At 45.1% G+C, this 26,843-nt stretch overlaps 1 protein-coding gene across 17 annotated transcripts in view; it reads left to right on the forward strand.

Moving 5' to 3' along the window:
- Positions 1-138: 138 nt before the first annotated feature.
- The window catches only part of CAMKK2 (calcium/calmodulin dependent protein kinase kinase 2), a 58,420-nt gene continuing 31,715 nt past the window's right edge, over positions 139-26,843 (forward strand). For 6 of the 17 annotated variants that reach the window (XM_073222940.1, XM_073222935.1, XM_073222933.1 and 3 more), the window contains exons 1-6: positions 140-260; positions 16,383-16,878; positions 20,155-20,202; positions 20,900-20,953; positions 21,678-21,729; positions 24,705-24,838. In XM_073222940.1, the coding sequence (XP_073079041.1) occupies positions 16,447-16,878; positions 20,155-20,202; positions 20,900-20,953; positions 21,678-21,729; positions 24,705-24,838 (720 nt within the window). In that variant the 5' untranslated portion in view covers positions 140-260; positions 16,383-16,446. The other 11 variants (XM_073222929.1, XM_073222932.1, XM_073222934.1 and 8 more) reach the window with 8 other exon arrangements.

Consider the following 26,843-nt stretch of genomic DNA (forward strand, 5'->3'; position numbering starts at 1 on the left):
CGGCCGAGCCGGCGGGGGCGAGCCACAAACGGCCCGCCGGCGACTCGGCGCCGGGTCTCAGGGCCGCGGCCAATCTGCGCGCAGCCCGCGGCCGCGTAGCGCCGGAGCCCAGCTGGGCGGCTCCTCCCTCCCCGCCCCGCCCCCGCCCCCGCCCCCGCGCGCCCGCCGGGGCCGCGGACAGGAGTGCGCGGCCGCGACAAGCCTAGCGAAGCCGAGCCAGGGGCGCAGAGCGCGGGAGGCTGCGGCGGCGCGGAGCCCAGGTGAGCTGGAGGGAGCCGGGCCGCGGGTGAAGACGCAGCCTCGGCGCCCTCGCCCTCTTGGGGCGGGCACCGCTAACGGGACTGCAGACAAAGCCCTGAGGCCGGCCCCAGGCTCCCTCTACTGAGGGGTCCCCACGTGCGCCTCCCCACGCCCCGCCACGTGGGGGACCCGGCCCCCTGCTCCTCTGTTCCCATGGCCTCAGCTCCCGCAGCCTCGGGGGATGAGGGGGAGTGTTCCTCGGCTGGGCCGCACCCGCTCCGGGGCGGCAAGGGCGGACCCGGAGTTTGGAGCCGTTGTCACCGGACCCGGGGCAGTCAGGGGTCTTGGACGCGGCCTAGGCCCACCCCCTCGCATTTGACAGGTAAGGAAGCTGGAGAGCGCAGGGGAGGAGAGGACAACGGACTTTGAGAGGCCAACCCCACCCCCGCAAACCCAGGCCCTGGTGGGTGGCGGCAGGGCTCTGGAGCAGCAGTTATGGGGCTGGGGGCCTTTGCTTCTCCGCAGAGGGCCCTTTGACCCTGATCCCCGTCTCGCAGCCGGAACTTACAGGCTTGGTCGTTTTGACCTAAATTCACCTGGGGCCGCAGCACGCTACGAATGCAGAGGTGCCTTCCCCAGCAGCCTCTCTGCGTGACTCTTGGGGACGCGGGAATTCTGGGCCCAGCCCCGCTCTCCATTGGGACTGGTGCCTGAGGTGCCACCAGTTCCAGCCTCGAGCTTTTCCTGGCCTTCCCCACCCTCCGCACTGCCCAGTTTGTGAAGCGGGTGTTTTCACAGTTCTGCTAGCCACCCTGATGCTCTCACTTGGCGCTGAGGAGGTTGCACCTCAGCCCCTCCTGTGTCCCTCTGAAGGTTGGGGCAGAGGGATGGCGTTTGCAGGGCGGGGAACTCAGTGCCTTCAGCAAGATGAGGAGCTGGCTGGCCTGGGAAGGGACATTCAGTGTCGATCACCTTGGAGGCAACTTTTACAGTCCTCACAGTCCTAGGGATAGAAACTTCATGTGTCCTGGAGCTGAGTTGTCATTTGCCATTCCCTCTTCCCTAGCTCTGCCTTCAGGGGAGAGAGGATAGCTCTGTGTCCCCTTAGGCTCTATTGTTCCTCGGGGGAGACAGGGGCAGCAGCAGGGGCAGGACTTTGGGGGTAGTTAGCCCCCTGTTTCCTAAAACACCCCACAAAAACATGCAATTTAAGAATAAACTGTGTATACTATGCAAGTGTAGCTTCACGGTGAGCCCCAGGCCTTCCAGATCGCAGATCATAGATAATAAACCCTTCCTATATAGAAAGCAGATATTCATAGAGCATATAACATATTTTTGTAATAGAAAGTAATAGCTATCATTTGATGAGCCCCTAAATACCGAGCTATATGTTGTGTGCATCATCTCATTTAATGCCTACTAAAATCTTATGAGGCATAGATTTTTGTCCCCACTGTAGAGATGAAGAGACTGAGGCTAAAAGCAATCCTGCAATGTTGCTGGGAGTTGGCCCCATTTTATAGAGGGGCTCAGAGAGGTTAAGTAACTTGCCCAGGGTCACAAGCCTATCCAGGCATGTCAGAGCCTGTGACTTCACCCTTACAAGGCTGACTTCATTTTCTACAGGAGCCCAAAATTGTTTATTAAACCAGCCTATGAGGATACAGATCTAAGCAGGCATGGGGGGGATACTGATTGAGTTGGCTTGTCTTTGCTCCCAGGTTGTCAGTGGGTAGCCAAATGTAGTCACTAATGACTATGCAGCTTTTATCAGGGATGGTTCCACTTCCCTGGTGAGCATTTGGGAAAGTGTGGGGGCAACTTGGTTGTCAAAATGTTGAGCACTCCTGATTTTGGTGGGCAGGAGCCACGCATGCCAAATATCCTGCAGGCAGGCCAGATGTATGGCAATCACGAAGAACTGCCCTGCCTTAAATGCTAGGACAGCTCTGTTGAGAAATACCAGGTGAAATGTTTGGTGGTAATGAAGAAGCAGGTGGCAGTGGAGATTCGGGAGAAATCCCTTCTGGCTGGTGTGACGCCAGGAGGTGCCTGAAGGAGGTGTCATTTATGTTGAGCCTTGAAGGATGGACTAAAAACAGTGGAAATTAGATGGGAGCAGGAGGCGAGGGGGATAGGACAGGATGACCTAACAAGGGAATCTTTCTGTAGTAACTTGGAGTTCCCTCATGAGAACCTTAACCTGGATCCAAGATGCACTGGTAGAGGAAGGGATAGATGGGCTGGTGGGGCAGACCAAGCCTGTTTTCAAGGCACTTTGGCTCAGATTTTAACGTGGGCCACAGAGTCTTCCTTACCCCACCATGAACCCATTTTATGGAAGTGTTGCAAGAGGCTAAGTAACTTGCTCAGGGTCACTTAGGACCTTCCTGGCATGCCTTCTTTTGGTAGCTGTGGGAAGCATATGGTTCCCATTTCTTTTCCCGGTCCTGGAGATTTGGAGCAAATGCTATTTCAGGTTTTCCTTTGGGTCAGAGGGCCTTGTATTGCTATTTTTTGCAGAATGTTTTGCTTTCCCAATAGCTCCTCCCCTTTGGGGTAGAGAACCCAGATGTGGGGTTCAGGCAGGCCTGTCTCCATGACATTGCACTGGTCTTCACCCTCACTTCTGTGCCTTTCCTGGAATTTGAGAAAATTACATTTCCCTTTTGGACTTTTCTTCTTTCAGGCTATGCTGCTACCTTACTGACTTGTTAATGATATGTGACCTTTTGTGTCTTGCTGCTTGCATTGAACATGTATTTTCGAAGTTCATCCATGTTGTAGATTATCCCAGTGCTTCCTTTCTATGGCTGAGTAATATTCCCTTGTATGGATGGGCCACATATTGTTTATCCATTCATCTGTTGGTGGACATTTGGGTTATTTTCACCATAAGGGCTTCATAAGGCCACTTTGTTCATTCCTGTGCACCTGCAGTGCACCTGCAGTCCCCAATTAATAACCCTATGGGCATTAGAAATTGTTTTGTCACTCCATTTGCTGGAGAGGGTGAGGAAAGGAAGGCTCTTTGAAATAAATTTGGGACCTGCTTCCAGGAACAAGGACTTGCTTAATTTCATCCCCATCAGCTCCTCCACAAGAATCTAGCTCCAATCGTCTCTAGGGTCACTCTGCACGATTTTCAGGAAGAGTATGGATTTCATTCAGTTCCATTCTTTTCAGTCATGATGATTTGTTAAATGTAGGTCCCTGTATGATTTTATTGTTATACATGTTGTGAGACTTTTTCCAGGTAGGTTAACCCACAAAGTAGACAAAGCCAGACAGCTTGCACCCTTACCCCATGGCCAGGCATGGAGTCAGCACAGTCTCTTGACAGCCTTGCCGGGAATGCCTGCCAGGGACATAGATATCAAGCAGCTTGAAAACTGGCCTGGAAGGAAGCTCAGAAAAAAATAGCCCCTTAACCCCTGTGTCCCCCATGTGGGGAAGATGGAGCGCAGAGAGGAAGGGAGAGAACGGGCCTTTTGGAGCATTAACTATAAGCCAGGCTGTGTGCTGGGCACTCTCACAAAGAAGATCAACTCTACAGCCCTGTAGAGCAGCTGTGGTGGCTCCATTTTACAGATGAGAACATCAAGGCTTAGGTCCCCTGGTCTGCATAGTTTCCTGACCTACCTTCTAATCCTGAGCTCTTCTGTCTCCCTTGGCTTTCTCCTGCTGACAAATGATGCCCTTTTTCTCATGGAGTGGAATCCACATTCTCTAGGAGGTTATGGCATAGGATGATTTCTGAATGGTTTTGTTCTCTGAAAAATAAGAGTTCAAATGATTACTTTTTCTTTCTTCTCTGATTGGATCCTTTCCTCAACAAAACCAAAAAAAGGGCATATTTAAAAGGAGGTGAGTGGTGGTAGATTGCTTCTGGAAGACCTTGGCTCCAACATTCCCTGCTGGAGGGTGTCAGTGACCAAAATGGGGAAGAGATTATTTTAGATGCCACTGTTTTCAGTTTCCATCGTGTTTGTAGTGGTGCTGCTGAGATTTTTTTCTTCAATTATGAAACATTTTAGGCCTAAAGAAAAGCCAAAGTTTTGTTTTGTTTTTTTGATTGGCTTGTGTTTCTAGAAGGCTGGAAGGAGGCCCAGGAGGTGATGGAGATAGAGCAGAGCAGGGCGCTGTGTGTTACTTAGTGCTGGATCTGGAAGTCTGAGGATCTTTCACTGAACCCACACTTTTTTCGGGGGGTGACAGACCCTGCTCTGGGAACTGAGGAATGCTGAGACTTGGTCCCTGTCTCCAAGGAGCTCCCAGGTGAGTGGCCTGTGAAGTACTGGGGAGCACTTTGGAAGAGATAAACAGTTACAGCATTTGTCCCTTTTGAAAAGGAAAGGAAGAAAATTTCAAGAGTCTGTTTTACCCCTACTCCCACCCCATCCAAAAGCTGCTGAGTAACTATTTTTATGTTGTCTCTTTTTATCCCATTGGCTTCTGTAAATAGCCATGAGGGATGGCAGTTGCAGAGATAAAATACTCATTCCAGCCTGAAGAGGAGAGCAGGATAGTCTTTAAGGAAATGTTAGGGTCTTGCCCCTTTGCCCATATGCTTGGGTAGGAGGTAGAGAGTGAGTGGGCGGGGGAGGGGTTGGTGCCTGAGATAAGCCTCTGTTGGAGAAGTTTAAATGGGGAACCAGTGGTTTGGGTGGGGTGCAGGGTGTGGAGAGGAGGGCTCGTCCCTTATGGGTTTTTAATGGTGCATTGGGATTTTGTGTTTGAGGCCTCTGGTAAGAAGAGATTTTATATTCATCCCAAACAGTCCTGCCTTCTGGGTCCAGGTGTAGGGAACAGGGTTGGATCTGAAGAGGTGGCTGCCAGCCCCTCTATGCCCCTGGCTTGGGTTGCTTTCTGCCGGAGGCTGGGGGCAGGGAGCTGGATTTAGCATCACCTCCAAAGGCAGGCAAGAGGGACAGAGGAAGGCTGTGGGTGGGCTAGGCATGGATGCCTGTGGATTCTGAGGTGGCCTCCTCTATCTCTGATTTGCCAAGCTGCAGTATGTTGAAGTCAAAGTCCTTGTCTTTTCATTACAAACTGAAATTCCTGTTGTTTCTCTGTCTCTTCCTTCAGTTCAGTGACAGACTGGGAGGTATTCAGTGGGAGAAGAGGAAAGAAGTTGGTTCCTAACTCTCTGTTCCAAGCCCCCTGCACTCCCCCAGCACCCACTCCATACCCACCCACATTCACACATCTCTTCAGGGTTGGGCCACCAGTGCACACCTGGCTTTCGATACCGGGCTGCATGATTGGGGCGGCTGTCTTTGTGACACCTCACTTTTGGCCAAAAGACAGTTGCCTAGGAACTCTTAAGACAGTTGAGCTTCTTGCTCTGTGAGTGTCCAGGGCCACAGGGGACCTGTGGCTGCAGGGGTCAGGACCCCTGGTTCTTGCCCTGGCCTAGCCTCAAAGCTGCTGGGCTGCCTTGGAGAGGCCATCTCACCTCCCTGGGCTCGGTGTGCTGATTATGAAAACTGTGTGAGAGTGTATACAAGTTCATGACACAAATAAGCCAGTATGTGAAATTCTGTGCACACTGTTTTTCATGAAAAGTGATGCATAGGAACAAGTTAGAGGGGAAGATTTAATTTAGCATGGTGGGATTAGAGATAAACAGTTTTTGTTTGAATATAAATTAAAGTCAATTGAGGGGCTTGAACTTGATAGCCACTAAAGTGCTTTCTTGGCAAAAGCTTCTGTTTAGGGAGCACTTACTGTATGCAGGGGCCTGTAGGTGAGGAGGTGAGGTAGGTATTGTCCCCAAGGTCACATGGCTAAGGGGAAGGAATGTGTGCCTCATCACCGTGTCACACCTCTCTGCAAGCCTTTGATTTCATACCTGTGCCTCTCCCAAAGCACAGTGTGATTGTGGGCAAGTCACTCAGACTCTCTGTGCCTCGGTTTTCTCACCAGTGGAATGAACATATGAAAACAGTACCTGATGCATAAACTTGTTGTGACAGTTAAATGAGATAATATGTGCAAAGAATATTGTCTGGCACTTGGCAAGGACTAAAGAATGCTAGCTATGACTATTACTGCATCTACAGCTACCATGGCTGCTGCTGCAATGGTGCGATTCTTGTGTTGAAAGTGCTAGTGATTTCTTCCCTTCACTCTGTCCTGTTCATCAGCCCTTCCCTATTCCATCCTTGATTTTTATCCAAAAACAAAAACAAAAACAAAAACAAACAAACAAAAAACCCACCCAAACTATTGGAAGTTCTGGTTTCTTCCCTACTGTCAAGGTGAAGGCTGCCCCGGTTGACAGGAGACTGTCAGCTGCCTGGCAGTTTGACTTGGTTTTGAGGTTTAAGGTGTAGGGAACTAATGTGGAAGGGAGCTTAGTAGAGAAGCTTTTCTGTCAACCAGCCTTGTGTCATCTCTAAGTCAAGACCCTTGTTTATAAGTGACAGAAAACCAATCACAAACTAACTTAAGCAAAACTGGGGATTTATTGTCTCATGTAATTAAAAACTCCTAGAGTATTGAGCTTCAGGCATGGCTAGATCCAGATACCCAAATACTACTACAACCTCAGTTCTTCTCCATCTGTTGCCTTTCTTCTCTCTCTGTCAACTTCATTTTAAGTCAAGATTCTCCCTAGTCCCTGAAAACTCTAGAAGTACATCCTCATTGCTCTAAGTTTCACAGAAAAAAACATACTTTCTTCGTAATACTTCCACAAAATCCTAGAATAAGACTTGGTAAACTGATTTGGATCACACATCTACTCTTAAATCAATCACTTGACAAACACAATTGATGCCCAGTTGACCAGGCTTGAGTGGTTAGGAACCCCTGAAGCTGATGGTGCAGGCAGCTCCATTGAGTCACCATTCACAAGGAAGGATGGGTCCCAGACATAAATCAGGCTGTTGTTATTAGACTAAAGAAACATAGATTCTAGGCCAGCTAATAGATTCTGACCTCCTGAGAGGCCTTGGGATGAATGAAATAAAGAGCCAATATTTATTGAATGCAGCAGCATTCTAGAAAGTTCTAGGTCCTGGAATTCAGTATTAAACAAAAAAGGCAAAGCCATGGCTCTTATAAGGTAAGTCAAAGTGATACATCTGTGCCCAAATCCTATCTGTTTCTCTTCTAAGTACTGCAAGACACTGGGCTTTCACACTTTGTCTCTCACACAGGTTGAGGTCTCAGGAAGGTGGAGGAATAGGCTATATGCTTCCCTTTTTTAGAGATTTTTGGCCCAGCCTAGACTTTATTCAGGACACAAGGTGGGCAATGAAAGGCTGCACCTGTAATTTTTAGCTCCTTCCTAAAACACTCAGACCAGTTTTAGTTCTGCCTGGAACCACTGTGTAACTGGGAAAATCAGTAAATCTTTCTGGGCCTTCATTTCATCATTGGTGAAATGAAATGGTTGGAGCAGGTGACCACCAATGTGTGCCTTTTTTTTTTTTTAATAATTTGTAACATTTTTAAAAATTTTGGTATCGTTAATATACAATTACTTGAATAACATTATGGTTACAAGACTCCCCCTATTATTAAGTCCCCCCCACATACCCCATTATAGTCACTGTCCGTCAGTGTAGTAAGATGCTGTAGAATCACTACTTGTCTCCTCTGTGTTGTGCTGCCTTCCCCATGACCCCCCCCTACATTATGTGTGCTAATTGTAATGCCCCTTTTCCCCCTTATCCCTCCCTTCCTACCCATCCTCCCCAGTCCCTTTCCCGTTGGTCAGGGACCAACATTTGTTGTTGTTTGTCTTTTAGATGATGGCCATCCTAATCGGTGTGATGTGATATCTCATTGTGGTTTTAATTTGCATTTCTGTGATGACAATGTGTGCCTTTTTTAGCACTACATCTGTTGCATGTCAAAACAGGCCATGTAGGGGTGAGATGGGTCATGAATTGTGGGAAAAGGGGAGGGCATGTAAGGTTGTACTCAGCCCATCCTTGGCACTGGAGAGGCAAGGGGGAGCAGTGAAGACTGTGGCATGCTGGAGAGTATATCTCCTGTCCTGAGCTGCAGTGAGTTGTTGCTGGGAGAGAATACAGGCCCAGTGCTATTGGAGTGTCCAGTTCTTCAAGAGACTCTGGAAATTTTTATTTTTATCTGAGATCTCCCAACTCTGCAATGTTGGTATCTCATTCAAATAGTTTTAAACATAGTGTAGGCCAAGCAAAATATGTCAGTGGCCAGATGTCACCTGAGAGTTGCCATTTGCTACCTTTTTACCCTTAGGGACTGTGATGGGGACAGGGTCTGTGCACTCTAAAGTCAGCACTATCCCTCTTGCTCTCTGCCGAGGGAGGACCTTTATCCCTGGAGACGCAGTTTCATTGCCTCCAAACGAAAGAGTGTTCAAGGAGAGACAGTTGTGATAGTTGGTGTCACCAAATCTGGTAAGACTGGTGGGGCCAATGCCCCGAATCTAGAATATTCCAGTTGGCATCATACAACAGCACTGCACTGGCTGGCACAGCCGAGCCTCCCAGGTTTCCGCTTAAACACTGGGAAACACCTCTGAATCTGGGGCCGCTGAGTTAGCCAGCTTCTCTGGCTAGGTGGGGACCTGTGTGAATGTGCTAAGGCTGCTGTGACAGAGTACCACACTATGGGGGCTTAAACAACAGGAATGTGTTGTCTTAGTTCTGGAGGCCAGAAGTCTGAGATCAAGGTGTCAGCAGGGGTGACTCCTGAGGGAGGTCCTGTCCAGGCCTCCCTTCCAGCTTCTGGAGGCTGCTGGCCGTCCATGGCCTTGCTTGCCTGTGTGTGCAGCACCCTGCTCTCTGCCTTTGTGTTCTCATGGCAGTCTCCATGTGTGTGAGTCTGTCTCTGTGCCTAAGTTTCCCATTTTTCATAAGGACACCAATTCTGTTGGATTAGGACCCACTCTAATGGCTGCATTTTAGCTTGGTTACTCCTGTAAAGGCCCCAGCTCCAAGTCAGGTAATGTTCTGAGGTCTTGGGGTTAGGGTTCCAACATCTTTTTTGGCGGGGGCACAGTTCAACCCATAACAGGCTTCAAGTAGGGGAGCCTTTGTGGTTTTGCCCTGAGCCACCCCTTCTGTCGTCACTTCCTGTCATCAGGCCCCAAGCCTCTTGTTTACAAGCATGGGGCCAGTCCCAGAGGCTTTCTTCCTGTTCCCTCCACTCATACCTTTTCCCTGCCTGGAGTCTTCTCAGAAGCTATTTCTTCCTGGAACAAGTTATTGCCCCTCAGCATACTCACCCTGTAGGTCTCAGCCTAAATATAATGTCCCCACTCAAGGCCTTCCTTAACTGCCGCCCCCCATTCTGATCTAAAATGGGTGCCTCTGTTCTCTTTTATCTCAGCATGGTTTTCTCCCCAGTTTGTGCTTACAGCAGTGACTTGGGGGCCTACTTCTAAGAAAGCTGTTTTGCTTATCTGGCACATAGTAGGCCCTCAGTAATCACTTGTTGAAAGAACAAATGGGTGAATTTCCTTTAGGACCTCTTTGGGGCTTGGTTTCCCCATGTGAGAGAGGATGTGGCTGGCCAAGCCAGGAAGAACATCGTCCCTGGCCTTGGCAGAACCCTCACAGCTATTTTGGGCCCCTTTGTTATCCCATGGTGCCCAGGACCTCAGGGGACCCTGCACAGGGTGTGTTGTGTCCGGCATGTCTCAGCTTGGGCTACTTGCTGTTGCAGCCTCGCTCTCTGCATTTAGTGAGCAGGCACAGGTTGGGAGTGGCGCCCAGGAGACAGAATGCATTTCCTAGAGGCCAGTGACACTTGACTTCCTGGCAGAGGAAGGAGCTTCCTTCCATCCTGGCCCTTAGCCTGTGTCCATCTGCTCCAGGAAGGATCTGGCTGCTCCTGTTGAGCTGCCCTGTGAGAGGGGAGGGGGATGCAGGGCTGCCGGCCCCAGGTGGTAGGGGAGGCCTTGGGTGTGGGACAAGTACTTGGGGTTGGCCCCTGAGGCTCAGGGGCAGGGCTTTGGCATTTTGTCAAACCCAAACAGCTTTGCAAAAAGGTCCTCTTTCTCTAGCTCCACCCCTCCCCCCGAAATCAAATGCTTAGCATTCCCTCCCCTTGCAGAGGGTTGTGAGAATTATAGGACCCAGGCAGAGCAGTTAGCCACGCTGAGATAAGTACTCAGTTGGTGTTCTCTATTGCTGTTATTATGGAAACCTTTGTCTTTTTTATGATTTTTTTTTCTCCTGGGGCAAGTGTTGAAAGATTTCATCAGATCCTTATTTCATCTGACCTTGTAGGGTCTGTGACCCCCAAACTGGTCAGAACACTGACCTGGACTCAGTAGGGGTCAATAGTAGAAGATCCTCCTCAGGCTGAGTGGCTGAGTCCTTGGCTGCCATGTGCACTGCAGACCAGCAGCCTCCTGGTGGCCTTGAGGCACTGAGGTGGGGTTCTTTCCTGGAACCCAGGCACACCTGCTCCAGCACGGAGGCCTCCTCTCCAGACTGCTCCAGATCCAAGGCCCTGGCCAGACGCCAGCCTGTCAAGGAGATGTATTAAAAGCAGCTTTGCCGGGGGTGGATGGCTTGGTGTCCTTGGCCTGAAGAGATCGATAAGCAATTGTTTTTCTGTTGGCAAGAAAAAAAATTCTCCATTACTTTCTTGGATGCTGCCAGACTAGTTTTCTTTTCAGGAACACTGCAGTCCTGTCAGAGGTGGCACTGGGAGGAAGGGGTGCTGCTGGAGCTGCTTGCCTCTCCTGAAGGAGGCAGGCCCACATGGTCAGGGCTGTGGCGCCCACACAAGAGCAGGATGACTGGCTTGGACATCAGTACTTCGTAGGAATATTCTGGAACGCAGCCTAGCAGGTTGTAGGCATTCAGTAGGTATTTGTAAAAGAATAGCTTTTTGAGCACATGTACAAGACATGATATTGATGCGTAGCTCATTTAATCCTCATGACTATTGGGTGAGCACCCATTTTACAGAAAAGGAAACTGAGGCTGAGAGAGGTTAAGGTTCTCATCCTTGGCCAGCCCAAGCAGTTGTGCTTCAGGGGCCCTGCTTTTCCCCTCCTGAGAGACAAGGATCATAAAAGGAAAATGTAAAGTAACAGCAGCTGAGGCCACAGAAAACATGAACTTGGGTTATATTCTTTCACTGATAGGGAAGGAATCCATAGGCAGGAATACAGTTAACAATTTTCTCAGATACAGTTAGGGCATGACTGAGAAATAGGAGATGGACTAACTGGTCTCTCCCCATACGTAGCCGTCCAGGCCATCACATCCTGACTCTTCTCATGGTTACTGTTACCTTTTTTCTTTTAAAAATTCATGTCTGAATAGTTATTGTTTGCACATGGTACAAAAGTGAAAGAAAATATGATGAAAAGTAAGTCCCTCCCATCCTGTTGCCCCACTTGTTCAAACCAATTGTTTTCTCTGGAGGCCACTGTTAACCAATTTCTTGTGTACCTTTCTAGAAATATGCTATACATATGCAATTATGTATGCATGTATGGCCTTTTTTCCCCTACTCCAACAGCAGTTTTCAAACACTTTGGTTTTTTCCATGTGTCTGGGAGCTAATTCTCATTAAGATGTTTGGAGCAACTGCTTTTAAAATAAATGCATGGTTTTCTCTTGGGATACATGTACCTCATTTTACTTACTCAGTCCTCTGTGGATGGTCATTTCAAACCATACTACCAAAATAATCTTGTGCCGTAAATCAATTTTTACATGTGTGAGGTTGTCCAAAGGATAAATACTCAGGTGCAGAATTGTTAAGTTAAAGGGTTTTGAATTTAGAATTTTGTTAGGTATTAGAGAATTTCCCCTTGTAAAGATAGTACCAATTCATACTCTGCATAGTGTCACCAAAATAGTGCTATTATTTCATTATTTTGTCTTTGCCAATCTGAGAGCTAAAAAAGGTGATACTTCATTTTAGATTATTATTATTATTTCCTTAATTTTGGTAAAATATGCATAACATAAAACTTACCATTTCAGCAATTTTAGATGTATAATTTAGTGGAACTAATTATGTTCTCACAATGTTGTGCAACCATCACCACTGTCTATTTCCAGAACTTTTTTGTCACCCCAAACAGAAACTCTGTACCCCTTAAGCAATGACTCCCTGTTCCCTTTCCCCCACACACCCTGGTAACCCTTCTTCTACTGTCTGTCTCTGTGAATTTTCCTATTCTAGACACCTCATATAAGTGAAATCATGTGGCATTTGTCTATTAATATCTGCCTTTTTCACTTAGCATGTTTCCAGGGTTTTTCCATGTTGTAGTACATATCAGAACCTTACTCCTTTCTAAGGCCAAGCAATCCATTGCATGATAGACCACATTCTGTTCACCCATTCCTCAGTTGATGGACACTTGGGTTGTTTCCACTTTTTTGCTATTATGAATAATGCTTCTATAAACACAGGTGTATATGTTATCTGTTTGAATCTCTGCTTTCAATTTCTTTGGGTTTATTCCAAGGAGAGGGATTGCTGGGTCATATGGTAATTCTCTGTTTAGCTTTGTGACCACCTACCACACCATTTCATTATACTCTGTATTTGCACTTCTCTTACTATAACTGAGTTTGAACATCTTGTCACATGATTGGCTTCTTTGTCATCCTTTACCATGAACTCTGTTTGTCGACTGTGCTCATGTCTGAGCTGGGACACTCCTTATTTCCTTAATGCCTTCCCTTTGGTCTTTCCCTGCTCCAAGAGCAGGGACCCCACCTGTCAACATCACTGTCCAGATTGCATGACATAGAAGCTGTTCCATAAATACTTCTTGCAAAACTGTCCCAAGAGGGTAAGTGGCATTTCTCTGTCCCTCATCCAGTTCCTCAGGGGCCACTGGCTTTCTGCTCCCATCTACACCTTCCTCTCTGTCCCCTCACTGCCACCCAGTGTTACCAAAAGATATTTTATTCATTCATAAAATCTCTCTACCCGCTGTTTTCCTAGCACCTCTGTGATATGGTTGATCAGCATAGAGTCACCACCATCCTTATCTGCAGATCTACTGTGTATTCCAGTGCTACCTGTGACATTTGTCTAACAGAATTTGTCAAACACATGAACCAAAGGTTAATATTCTATCACAGAGACAGAAGGAATTGACAGGCAGAGTGAGTCAATCTTTTTTTAATTACTATAACATAACCATTTAAAAATGTACACTTTAGTGGCATTTAGTACATTCACAGTGTCGGGCAACCACCACCTCTAACTAGTTCCAGAACATTTCCATCCCCCCAAAGGAAACCCTGTCTCGTTAGCAGTCACTCCCCTTTCCCCACCATGACCTCCCCAGTCCTAGGCAATACTAATCTACTTTCTGTCTCTAGGGATTTGCCTATTCTAGAAATTTCATATAAATGGAATCATACATATGTAACCTTTTGGGCCTAGCTTCCCTTCATTTAGGATGATGTATTTGAAGTTCATCCAGACTGTAACATGTAACAGTACTTCATTCCTTTTTATGGCTGAATCATAATCCATTGTGTAGCAAGACTACATTTTGTTTATCCATTCATCTGTTGATGGACATGTAGGTTTTTACCCCTCTTTGGCTACTGTGAATAGTGTATTTGGGTATAAACCTAAGAACGAAATTGCTGGGTCATATGATAATTCTGTTAAATTTTTTGAGGAACCATCAAGCTATTTGACCTCATGTTTGCCTTACATTGGCAAGCACCAGCTGAGGGCTGAACCAGGCAAACATTAGATAATAGAAACGTTGAGCCTGGATCCTCAGACAACACAGAATGCTGTGGCTCACCCTTTCTGGGTGCCTGTCTTTGATGAGACCTATAGCCCTGACTCCTCAGTGGAGAATCATTGGCCTGAGGCTAGGCTTAAATACTGGACTGCTGTGCACCTGGGATTTGCATGAGGACACCTTGGACAAACCCTTTTTCTTCTCTAAAGCCTCAGTTTCCCTGTGTACAGAACAGGAGTATGAGACACCAACAACCTTGGGTTGCTTGGGATTATGCTGATGTGTGAAGATGTTTTGTAAACTATAAAGTGCTATCTGAATCATTGCCCTTGAGAAGTGATGCAGCCCAAAGGTTGCCATGGAGAAGCATTTCATTTGGCCTGTCCAGGACTTAAAAATATTTGAAATAATTACTGGTATTAAAAAGAAAAAAAGAGATCTCCCCTAACATTCTGGGTTTAGGGCTCCTCTTAGAAAAAGAAAGGAAAAAACAAAACAAAACAAAATGGGAAAACCAGGCAATACCAGGCCCAAATCCCTGCTTAGCAACAATTGGCTTGAGCAGGAAATAGCTGCCAATCTCTGTAGGGGTGAAAGTGCTCTATTTTGGGGTTTTTTCTTACTTGGTTACTACCAAGTATTTGAATTTGGAATTCTTGTTATAAGTGTGGGAGGGGCTTTTAAAATAAGGGCATGTGCACAGTAATTAAGACAATTTGGTACTGGTACAAGAACAGACCCACAGATCAGTGAAACAGAATAGAGAGTCCAGATATTAACCCAAACATATATGGTCAATTAATATACAATAAAGGAGCCATGGACATACAGTGGGGAAATGACAGCCTCTTCAACAGCTGGTGTTGGCAAAACTGGACAGCTACATGTAAGAGAATGAAACTGGATCATTGTCTAACCCCATACACAAAAGTAAATTAAAAATGGATTAAAGACCTGAATGTAAGTCATGAAACCATAAAACTCTTAGAAAAAAACATAAGCAAAAGTCTCTTGGACATAAACATTAGCAACTTCTTCATGAACATATCTCCCCGGGCAAGGGAAACAAAAGCAAAAATGAACAAGTGGGACTCTATCAAGCTGAAAAGCTTCTGTACAGCAAAGGATATCATCAGTAGAACAAAAAGGCATCCTACTGTATGGGAGAATATATTCATAAGTGACAGATCCAATAAAGGGTTGACATCCAAAATATATAAAGAGCTCATGCACCTCAACCAAAAAAAAGCAAATAATCCGATTAAAAAATGGGCAGAGGAGCTGAACAGACAGTTCTCCAAAGAAGAAATTCAGATGGCTAACAGACAAATGAAAAGATTCTCCACATCGCTGGTCATCAGAGAAATGCAAATTAAAACCACAATGAGATATCACCTCACACCAGTAAGGATTGCCATCATTCAAAAGACCAACAACAACAAATATTGGCAAGGTTGTCAAGAAAGGGGAACCCTCTTACACTGCTGGTGGGAATGTAAATTAGTTCAACCATTGTGGAAAGCAGTATGGAGGTTCTTCAAAAAACTCAAAATAGAAATACGATTTGACCCAGGATTTCCACTCTGTGGAATTTACCCTAAGAATGCAGCAGCCCAGTTTGAAAAAGACATATGCACTCCTATGTTTATCGCAGCACTATTTACAATAGCCAGGAAATGGAAGCAACCTAAGTGTCCATCAGTAGATGAATGGATAAAGAAGATGTGGTACATATACACAATGGAATATTATTCAGCCATAAGAAGAAAACAAATCCTATCATTTGCAACAACGTGGATGGAGCTACAGCATATTATGCTCAGTGAAATAAGCCAGGCAGAGAAAGACAAGTATCAAATGATTTCACTCATCTATGGAGTATAAGAACAAAGAAAAAACTGAAGGAACAAAACAGCAGCAGACTCACAGAACCCAAGAATGGACTAACAGTTACCAAAGGGAAAGGGATTGGGGAGGATGGGTGGGAAGGGAAGGATAAGGTGGAGGGGGGAAGAAAGGGGGCATTATGATTAGCATGTATAATAATGTGGGGGGGAGGGCACGGGGAGGGCTGTACAACACAGAGAAGACAAGTAGTGATTCTATAGCATCTTACTATGCTGATGGACAGTTACTGTAATGGGGTATGTGGGGGGGACTTGGTGATGGGGGGAGTCTAGTAAACATAATGTTGCTCATGTAATTATAGATTAATGATACCAAAAAAAATCAATGTAAGCATTGATAAATGAATGAAAAAAAAATTTAAAGAAAAAAAATTAAGGGCATGTGAAGTATGCTCTTCTGTATAGACTGAGGTTGTATCACCTCATGTTTTGCCAGATTTTTTTTAGGGTATCAACTGGAGGCAGGAATGAGGTACTGGTAGAAGAGGGCTACATCCCTGGTCCTGCCCACAGGCTGGGGCTGACCCCTCCTCTCTCTGCAGGTGTTGCCCCTGCCGGATGGGAGTGACCCCGCGTGTCCGTGCTGGTTGAGGTGGCACACACACCATGTCATCATGTGTCTCTAGCCAGCCCAGCAGCGACCGGGGCGCCCCCCAGGATGACCTGGGAGGAGGGGGCGGCAGCAGTGAAGGCCAGAAGCCCTGTGAGGCCCTGCAGGGCCTCTCGTCCCTGAGCATCCGGCTGGGCATGGAGTCCTTTATCGTGGTCACTGAGTGTGAGTCGGGCTGTGCTGTGGCCCGGGACCGGCCCCTGGAGGCTGAAGGCCGAGAGGTCTCTCTCACTGCCTCCGGGTCCCAGATCCGGCCCCAGCTCTGCAGTCGCAAGCTCTCTCTGCAGGAGCGGTCGCTGCTGGATGCGGACGGGCGCTGCGTCTGCCCAGCGCTGCCCGCCTCGCCCGTGGGCTCCCCGCAGTCCTCGCCGCGCCTGCCCCGGCGGCCCACGGTGGAGTCCCACCACGTCTCCATCACTGGTATGCAGGTGCGTGAGACACATAGCCCCACCGGCCACCCAGGTAGGTTGGGCTCCTCCAGAAGGAATCCAGGGCAACGGGTTGATTCAGGAGGTGAACCCGGGAAGCCCAGGTAGCAGTGGGAAGAGAAGGGCATCAAAGCGGACCTGACTGTCAACTAGGGTTCCTTCTCTGGGGAACCGTGTTTGTCAGTGCAGAACACCAGCCTGAGTTATCCCACTTGGGGGCCTGAGGGAGCTGGGCCTTTTCCACCAACTCCCGCAGACACTAGTGACCTGCCCTGAGCAGGAGCAGAGCAGCTCTGGGGTCAGAGAGCCTCTGGCCAAGATGCAGGTGCTGGCAGGCAGACTTTGTGCCCGGAGCTCTGAAACGGGGTTGGTGGGGCAGAGAGAGGCCTCCCTGCCAACAGCATGCTCGTGCTCCTGCGTGTTTGCCTGTACCAGGCACTGTGCTCAGTGCTGTGGTGCATTTCTCATTTGCTCCTGACCACCAACTTCTGGGAGGTAGGCGAGAACTCAGATCCCACCAGGTTCACAGGCCTTCTTGAGTCTGCCCTTCTCCTGCCTTTCTGCAGTCGACTCACAGAGCTCCATCCATCCTGTCTTCTTCACATCCCTCCAATAGCCATGCTTCTTCCCTTCATTAGGCCTTTACCTTGCTGTCCCCTCTGCTTGGAACCTAGCAATCTCTGCAAGACTATCTCCATCTGATGTCCAAGTCTTAACTCAAATGTCACCTCCTTTGAAAAGCCTCTAAAACCACCATCTCTCAACAGCCTGCAGCTCCTCTCTCTGTTGCCCTGTAGACTTACCTTCACTGCACTCATCACCATCTGATGTCTGTTGTTTATTGCCTGTCTCCCACAGCTAGAATGCACGCTCCATAGGAACAATCCTGTCTACCGTTGTGACCCCTAGCATGGTGCCTGGCACATAGTAGGAGCTTGAAAATATCTGTTGAAGGAATGAATGAATTTAATTGGGAGAAGCCAGGACATCAGGAATGGCTTTCTAAAGGGACTGGCATTTAACTACAGTTTGAGGGCTAGGTAGAATTTCGCAATTGGAGATGGGGACACACAGAAAAATGTGAAACTATGTTTGGTGACATTATTGAGTGAGAAGTAGAAGCTGAGAAATGATTTGGCATGACATCATTTTTTGCCTTTCCAAACCCCATCCCAAAACAATATTCTGTTTTTTCAACAGGTGCATGTATGTTTGCATTTACATAAAAAAGGCCTGAAAGTTTATATACCAAACTGATATTAAGGTTTGGGGAGAGGATTAGAAATGTGGCAGGAGATTTCAAGGGTAATAATGGTGGGCTTATCTCTAACACTTGAAATGTTGTTTTCTATCATGTTTCTTTTCCCAGTTTTACTTCTGTATCACCTAACATTTTCCCCCTAACTATATTGAGATATAATTGAAGTAAAATAAACTGTACATATTCCAAGTGTACAATATGGTCAGTTAAACCATCACCCAAATCAAGATCATAGATGCTTCCAGCATCCTTCCTGTCACTTCCTCTTTCCCAGGCAACTGCTGAGCTGCTTTTTATCATTACAGATGAGTTTGCAAGGTCAAGACTTTTTTATAAGTGGACTCATTTAGTATGTACCATTTTTTAGCTTGGCTTGTTTTAGAGCATGATGATTTTGAGATTTGTCCATGGTGTTGCATGTAGTTTGTTTATCCACTTACCGGTTGATGGACATTTAGGTTGTTTCTGTTTTTGACTATTACAAATCAAGATGTAAACGTTTGCATACAAATCTTTGCATGGACACAGGTTTTCATCTCTCTTGAGTAAACATCTAGAAATAGAATGGGGTCCTATGGAAGGTGTTTAAGAAACTGCCAAACTGTTTTCCAAAGAGCTTGCATCATTTAAAATTCCCACCAGCAGTGTATGAAGTTTCATTCTGACAACACTTGGTTTGGTCAGACTTTTTGATTTTAGCCAATCTAATGGGTGTGGTTTTAATTTATTTTTCCCCCTGATTAATCATATTGGACTTCTTTTCATGTGCTTATTGATCTGTGTATCTTCTTTGGAGAAGGTCTTTTCAGATCTTTTGCCCATTTTTTAATTGGATTGTCTTCTTATTAGTGAGTTATAAGAGTTCTTTATGTATTCTGGATATGAGTCTGATATGTGTGTTACAAATAATTTCTCTCAATCTGTGGCTTGCCTTTTGTTTTCTTAGTAGTGTTTCAAAGAGCAAATGTTTTATTTTGCTGAAATCCAATTTATCATGTTTCCTTTTTTATTTTGTACTTTTGTACAAAAAACCTTTTAGAAACAATTAAACCTTTTTCCCAAGGTCACTCAGATTTTCTCTTTTATCATTTTATGTTTTTTATAGGATTAGTTTTTTATGGATTACTTGTTTAATTAAAAATTAACTTTTTAAAAGTGGGAAGAACCTTTAAGAAATTGATAAAGACTACATATTTTTTTTTGAGAGGGCATCTCTCATATTTATTGATCAAATGGTTAACAACAATAAAATTCTGTATAGGGGACTCAGTGCTCAATGTACAATCATTAATCCACCCCAAGCCTAATTCTCATCAGTCTCCAATCTTCTGAAGCATAACGAATAAGTTCTTACATGGTGAACAAGTTCTTACATAGTGAATAAGTTCTTACATGGTGAACAGTACAAGGGCAGTCATATCACAGAAACTTTCAGTTTTGATAACACATTTGGAACTATAAACAATCAGGTCAAATATGAATATTTGTTTGATTTTTATACTTGATTTATATGTGAATCCCACATTTCTCCCTTATTATTATTATTATTATTATTTTTTTTTTTTTAAAATAAAATGCTGAAGTGGTAGGTAGATGCAAGATAAAGGTAGAAAACATAGTTTAGTTCTGTAAGAGAGCAAATTTAGATGATCAGGTGTGTGCCTGTAGACTAAATGTTAATCCAAGCTAGATAAGGGCAATAAAACATCCACGGATGCAGAAGATTTCTCTCAGAACAGGGGGGGTGAGGTTCTAAGCCTCACCTCTGTTGATCCCCAATTTAAAGACTACATATTTTATGATAATGTTTTTACACTGTACAAAAACTGTGCTGTAAGAAGTCAGGAAAGTGGTCACTCTAGAGAGGGGCCAGTGACTGGGAGATGCCTCTGGGGACCTGGGCATATTCTCCTTCTTGATTTGGGTCATGGTTCATGTGTTTGTTTAACTTGTAAAAAATGTATCTAGCTGTAAACTTGACAATTCATATTTTGTGTGTTTTACTTATTTTCTAGGATTGTGTACAGCTGAATCAGTATACACTGAAGGATGAAATCGGAAAGGTAAATATCCCAGAAGTCAGGCTGGTTTTCCACATCTACCAAGGATGTCTCAGATACCGTGGAGAGAACCCTTACTGGAACTGGGAATGGGAGAAGTGTCCTTGGAGGCAAAGCTTGGGGGAAAGGGTCTCGTCATTAATGGTCCATTTGTTTTATTTTATTTTGTTTTGTTTTCACACCATAATATTAATGTGTTTCTACAAAAACCTAGAAAGCTTCCAAGGAATCCTACATCAGCAACATCAGTGTTGGTTTTTTCCTCACTAAGGTATTCTCACATCTGTTTTTGCTTCTTTTCAGCCAATGGGGAGTATTATTGCAGGGGTCAAAAAACTCAAATGCCAATAGAGAGCAAGTGAATAATATAAATGAGCAGAGTATGCTAGGTATAAGACAGTAGGGAATGGTGAGGATTGTGGAAAACTGTTAACATATGGAAATGATATAGCTCCATTTTTTTGCAAAGTTAGGTCTTCCAATTTTTTCAAAAGAAGCTGAGAACCTGGATTTTTATATCTGATCTTTTTGTTTTTAAATGTCAACCAACTGGAACTTTCTAAAAACTGCAGATCCAACAAAATACAATTGCAGGGCAGATTTGGCCAGTAGCCTGTCAATTTGCAACCTCTGTATTAGGGCCCTCATTTTGTAGATCATAACTTTTGTATAGTAGTCATGGGCATCTTCCTTCATCCAGGGCTCCTATGGCGTGGTCAAGTTGGCCTACAATGAAAATGACAATACCTACTACGTGAGTATCCACATCCCCTTCGTGCCCTCACCCTTGTCTGAAGAGAAAGCCTCCTTTTAAGTACTTGGTTTCCTGGAAGGTGTTCTGAGCTATTGTCTCATTTTATTCTTAGGTCATGTTTATTTTGTGCATTAGGAAGGAAGGGGAGAAATGTGGAGGTGAACTGACTCAGGAAGAATGAATGAATAAATTTCAGCAAACATCTCATATCCTTACTTTGGGCTGCCATTTCTACATCCTCCATAGCTCTGAGCATCAGTGGTAGTGAGACAAATTGCCCTTGTACCTGCAGCTTTGGAGCTCAATGTCGGTTCAAATCATGGCTTAACCATGTGCCCCCGTGTGTCCTTGGGCAAGTGACATAACATGGGGAACCTCAGTTTCCCCATGTGTAAAACAGCCGGTCATATTCCCCTCCCTTGCCCATCACTCCAGCTCACTCTTGTCTTGATTCAGTGCTAGTGAGTTCCAAGGCTTGTTTGTGGTCTCCCAGCTGGGAAAGCTGACCTGGAGCCTCAGAAGTACCCTCAGGGCTAGAGAGACCCTGAAAGTCCAGCCTCCACACAACCCATAGCTGTTTGACCCAGTCCACTGTTGAGGCACTTGTTGCATTGTCTTGAGGCTGCCATGGTGTTGAGAGCTTAGGCAGATCTGTGAGTGGAGGGTACTTTTCTTCCATCCCACTCTCCATTTTAACTGGGACATGGGGTCTTTTCTCCCACAGGCAATGAAAGTGCTGTCCAAAAAGAAGCTGATCCGGCAGGCGGGCTTTCCACGTGAGTTTGGTTGTCTAGGACCTTTGTTCTTAAGTGCAGGGGCTGGGGCAAGACAGAGATGGTCCCATTGAATGGTGTCCCCTGCAGAGAGTGCTGTAGGTAGATGCCCCAAAGACAGAGCTGGGCCTCCTGCTGAGGTTTTTATATTCATTTTCATTTAAAGATATTTATAAAGTAATATAAATATCAAGTCAAAAAATCCACTAGAGGAAAACAGTTTGGCAGTTCATCAAAAAGTTAAATGTGGCGTTACCATATGACCCAGCAATTCTACTCCTAGGTATATATACCTGAGAGAATTGAAAACACATGTTCACATAAAAGCTTATATGTGAATATTCATAGCAGCACTATTCATAATAGTCAAAAAGTGGAAAAAATCCAAATGTATGTCAGTGGATGAATACCAAAGGTGGTCTATCTATCCAGTGGAGTATTATCCAGCCATAAAAAAGAATGAAGCACTGACACATGCTACAACACAGATGACCTTGAAAATATTACGCTAAGTGAAAGAAGACACAAAAGGTCACCTATTGTATGATTCCACTTATATGAAAAGAAGAGAATAGATAAGTGATTTCTAGGGGCTGATGGTAAGAGGGAGTTGGGTGTGACTGCCAATAGTGCTAGTTTTTTTTGGGGAAAGCCATGAAAATATTCTGGAATTAGATAGTGGTGATGGTTGCACAGCCTTGTGAATGTACTAAAAACTATTGAATTTGAGAATGATGAATTAAAACAATTTAAGTGCAGTAAGACATTTCAATTATATCTACAAAGAAATATAAAAGTACAGGAGGGTTTATAATGGAGAACTTGCTGTACTCCTCCCTCTCCTACAGGCAGCCCCCACTTTTAGCTCTTTAAGGAGCTGGTAATTACTGCATGTGGTCAGATGACAGACCTGTCGGTGAGTGTATCTGTATCAGAGGCTGCTTGTACATAAGCTCCCTGAGAGCAGTGCTGGCTAAAATATAGGGTTGGGCCAAAAAGAGAAAATAGACAAGAAAAAACATATATCCTATCCAAACACCAGGACTCTGGTTTATCCTGCTTATCTGAACTCCGAGCCAGATAATATCTTTGTACCATTATTTCTTGACTTGCTAATTTTTTTTTTTTTGAGAGGGCATCTCTCATATTTATTGATCAAATGGTTGTTAACAACAATAAAATTCTGTATAGGGGACTCAATGCACAATCATTAATCAACCCCAAGCCTAATTCTCAATAGTCTCCAATCTTCTGAAGCATAACAAACAAGTCCTTACATGGTGAACAAGTTCTTACATAGTGAATAAGTTCTTACATGGTGAACAGTGCGAGGGCAGTCATATCACAGAAACTTTCAGTTTTTTTTTTTTTGCTAGTTTTTGTTTTGATTTTTATTGTTAGCTCAGATGAATCTGGTATAATTACATTCAAGTAGGTTTTCTTCCATTCTATTCCTATTTTTTTTTTTTTGAGAGGGCATCTCTCATATTTATTGATCAAATGGTTGTTAACAACAATAAAATTCTGTATAGGGACTCAATGCTCAATGCACAATCATTAATCTACCCCAAGCCTAATTCTCGTCAGTCTCCAATCTTCTGAAGCATAACGAACAAGTTCTTACATGGTGAACAAGTTCTTACATAGTGAATAAGTTCTTACATGGTGAACAGTACAAGGGCAGTCATCACAGAAACTTTCAGTTTTGATCATGCATCATGAACTATAAACAATCAAGTCAGATATGATTATTCGTTTGATTTTTATACTTGATTTATATGTGAATCCCACATTTCTCCCTTATTATTATTATTATTATTATTAATAAAATGCTGAAGTGGTAGGTAGATGCAAGATTAAGGTAGAAAACAAAATTTAGTGCTGTAAGAGGGCAAATGAGGATGATCAGGTCTGTGCCTATAGACTAAGTATTAATCCAAGCTAGACAAGGGCAACAAAACATCCACGGATGCAGAAGATTTCTCTCAAAACGGTGGGTGAGGTTCTAAGCCTCACCTCTGTTGATCCCCAGTTTCTCACCTGATGGCCCCCCTGCGACTGTGCCTGTCTTAGGTTGTTCCTCCCTTGAGGAATCTTACCTGTCTCTAGCTAACCATTGACTTGTTAATTTTTGATGTTTACTTCTGACTTCCTCTGAGGACAGCTTAAATGACTTCTTAACTCCCTTTCCTGAACCAGGCAATGAAATGATACCATGATGTTTAGCTCCTCTGTGGGTACTGCAGTTGCCACTTTCCTCCTTGTTTCAGCAGGTGTATCAAGTGCCTTTCCTTTGAGCTTGTCTTCCCTCCCTTTAAATACCACTTCTGACACTTGCACCTTTGTTTTTACTTTTCCAAGCATGACAGGTCTACATTAGTTTCTGTTAATCACACTTAGATCCTTATTTACATGTAGTGTGTGACATAAGTGTTTTGACTGTGGGCCTTTCCATCATCGTGACCTTTTGACTATCAGTCACTGAAGCTGATTGACTCTCCCTTTTGACATTTTTCTCTTATTGGCTCTTAATTCTTTTCTTATGGCTGACTTTATTTTATATCTCTGCTATTCATGAGTTAAAGAGATAAGGGAAATGTTTTTGTCTATTTTATGGAGTGGAAAAACTTATCTCCAGAGAGGGGAAGTGATTGACTTGCCCTGAGATACTGAGATTGCCACATCAGACCCCACACCTCTTTTCTCCATACCTTGCTAAAGTCCCAATTTACTTTGGCTTGAGACATGGGATGGGAAGAAAGGGCTTAACAGTAGGCTGAGGAAGGGGCTAGATCTCTGATATCACTGATTTTCAGCAGCAGAGGACGCATATGAGGAGAAAGCTATATAAACCTCCTGGTGGCATCAGCCATTTCAGCCTCATTGAGAACCCCCATTTCAATTGTCCCACCTGCAGCTGCCATCTTCAGGGGGAAGTCTCTTTGCCCTGACCCTGGTATGGTTCATGTCTCCTTCAGGTCGTCCCCCACCCCGGGGCACCCGGCCAGTTTCAGGGGGCTGCATCCAGCCCAGGGGCCCCATTGAGCAGGTGTACCAGGAAATCGCCATCCTCAAGAAGCTGGACCACCCCAATGTGGTGAAGCTGGTGGAGGTGAGGTGGAGGGACATGGAGGAGGGAGGGGGAGGGATGGTGGTTATCCAGCCCCAGTTCTGTTATTACCCAAGTGCCACACCACTAGTTTCCAGGGAGATCTACATCACATCCGTCTGCTTACTGCAGGGTGGAGTAGTAGCTGTTGTTCCAGTCTCCTTCACCCTTGTTATTTCATATAATCCTCACTCTTCCCTAAGACTATTTTTTAGTCCCATTTTACAGATGAAGAAATTGAGGGTCAGAAGGATGCTAAAGCTTTTGCCCTTCACCCATTTTTGTCTCTTTGGAGCTGGTTCTCTTTCTACTACATGTATGTGTAATTGTAGTACAAAGTAGCCATACATATGTAAACAAACGGGCATGGCTGTGTTCTGATAACATTTTATTTACAAAACAGGTAGAGGGCCAGATTTGGCTTGCACACTGTAGTTTGTCAACTCATGCTCATCTAGATCAGCCGTTGTCATACTTGGTCTCAGGACTCTTGTATGTTCTTAAAAATTATTAAAGACTCCTAAAAGTATTTGCAAATACTAACATTTGTTAGTATTTACCACATTAGAATTTAAAACTGAGAAATTTTACAATGATTTATTCATTTAAAAACAACAGTAATCTTACCATATTTTTATGACAGATAACTATTTCTGAAAAAAAAATAGCAGTATAGTTTTGCATTTTTGCAAATTTGTTGTTGTTTATGTCTGGCTTAAAAGAAGGCAGCTGGATTCTCATACCTGCTCCTGCTTTCAGCCTATTGTGACATCGTATGTCATGTGGTTTCTGGAAAACTCTTATATATTACTAGACAAGAAGAGTGGAAAGGAGAAACATTGCCTTTGTTTTAGAGTGAAAATAGTTTTGACCCTGTGGACTCCCTGAAAGCATCCCGGGGATCCTTTGAAGTCCCCAGGTCATATTTGGAACACCTCTAGTCTAGATGACAAGGACTTGGAAACAGGGTGTGACGAAGTACTTTATTGGATGCATGTTCAAAGTGCTGTGGGAGTAGGAATGGGAGTAGCCAGCCCAGTCTAAGGGGCCGAGGAAGACTTCTCAGCAATGTTGATGGCCTGGGTTGTTCCATGGATAGAGAAGACAGGGAAGGGCATCTCAAGGGAAGGAACAGCATGTACAAAGGGCTGGAGGTCTCTATTTGGGGGGGGGGGTACCTCCCTGCCTTTGGTAGATGTGAAGGTTGGCAGCCATGCCTTGCCTGGGGCCATCCGAAGCAGAACTCTGGGTGGGCCAGGCCCTAGGTCTCACTTCCACCTGCCGGGCAGGGCATAGGGCTCTGGGGTAGCTGCCCTGGGCTGCTGCCTTGGGTGTATCCCTTTTTCAGGGCTCTTAGCCTGTGGATCTTGGGTGTCTGGGGAAGTCAGATGTGGGAAGAGGCAGGAGGACCAGTCTAGCCAAGGATCTAGTCTTTGTTTCTTCTCAAAGAAGAGAAATGGTGGCCACAGGCCCTCTCCACCTGTCAAACCGAGTTTCTCAATCTCAACTCACTGATCTTGACTTGGCCATTTTAAAGGAAGCCTAAGGGCACTTGGTTAGTGAGTGGCTCTGGGTCCTGGCAGGATCTGCCTTCTCCCCGCTGCCCTGTGGCATCTGACCTATTCACCCAACAAGACTGTCTGCCAGCCTGCCTGTTTGTTCATTCATCAGATCTTTCCTGAGCACCTACTATGTGCCTTGTCCTGTACAGGGCACCACGGAGGCAACTGAAGTGGATACAGCCTTGTGCATGCCCTTTGCAGAGAGGGAGGAAGATACAAATAGTGATAAAATGAAAGCAGAAGGCCATGAGAGGAGGAGAGAGGAAGTGCTGTGGCATTTTGAGGCAAGGAGACATCATTTCCTGCTGGTGTGGAAGTTATTGGAGTTACTTTCCTTCATAGAAGAGTCAAAGAGCACAGGCAGGATTTGAATTTTCACCCTGAGTATCAGTCTGTTGTTGCCTAGGATACAGTGGGAATTCCTACTCAAGCTGAGACATTTCTTG

The sequence above is a fragment of the Manis javanica genome, chromosome 15, assembly GCF_040802235.1.
Source record: "Manis javanica isolate MJ-LG chromosome 15, MJ_LKY, whole genome shotgun sequence".
In the NCBI taxonomy this organism is placed as follows: Eukaryota; Metazoa; Chordata; class Mammalia; order Pholidota; family Manidae; genus Manis; species Manis javanica.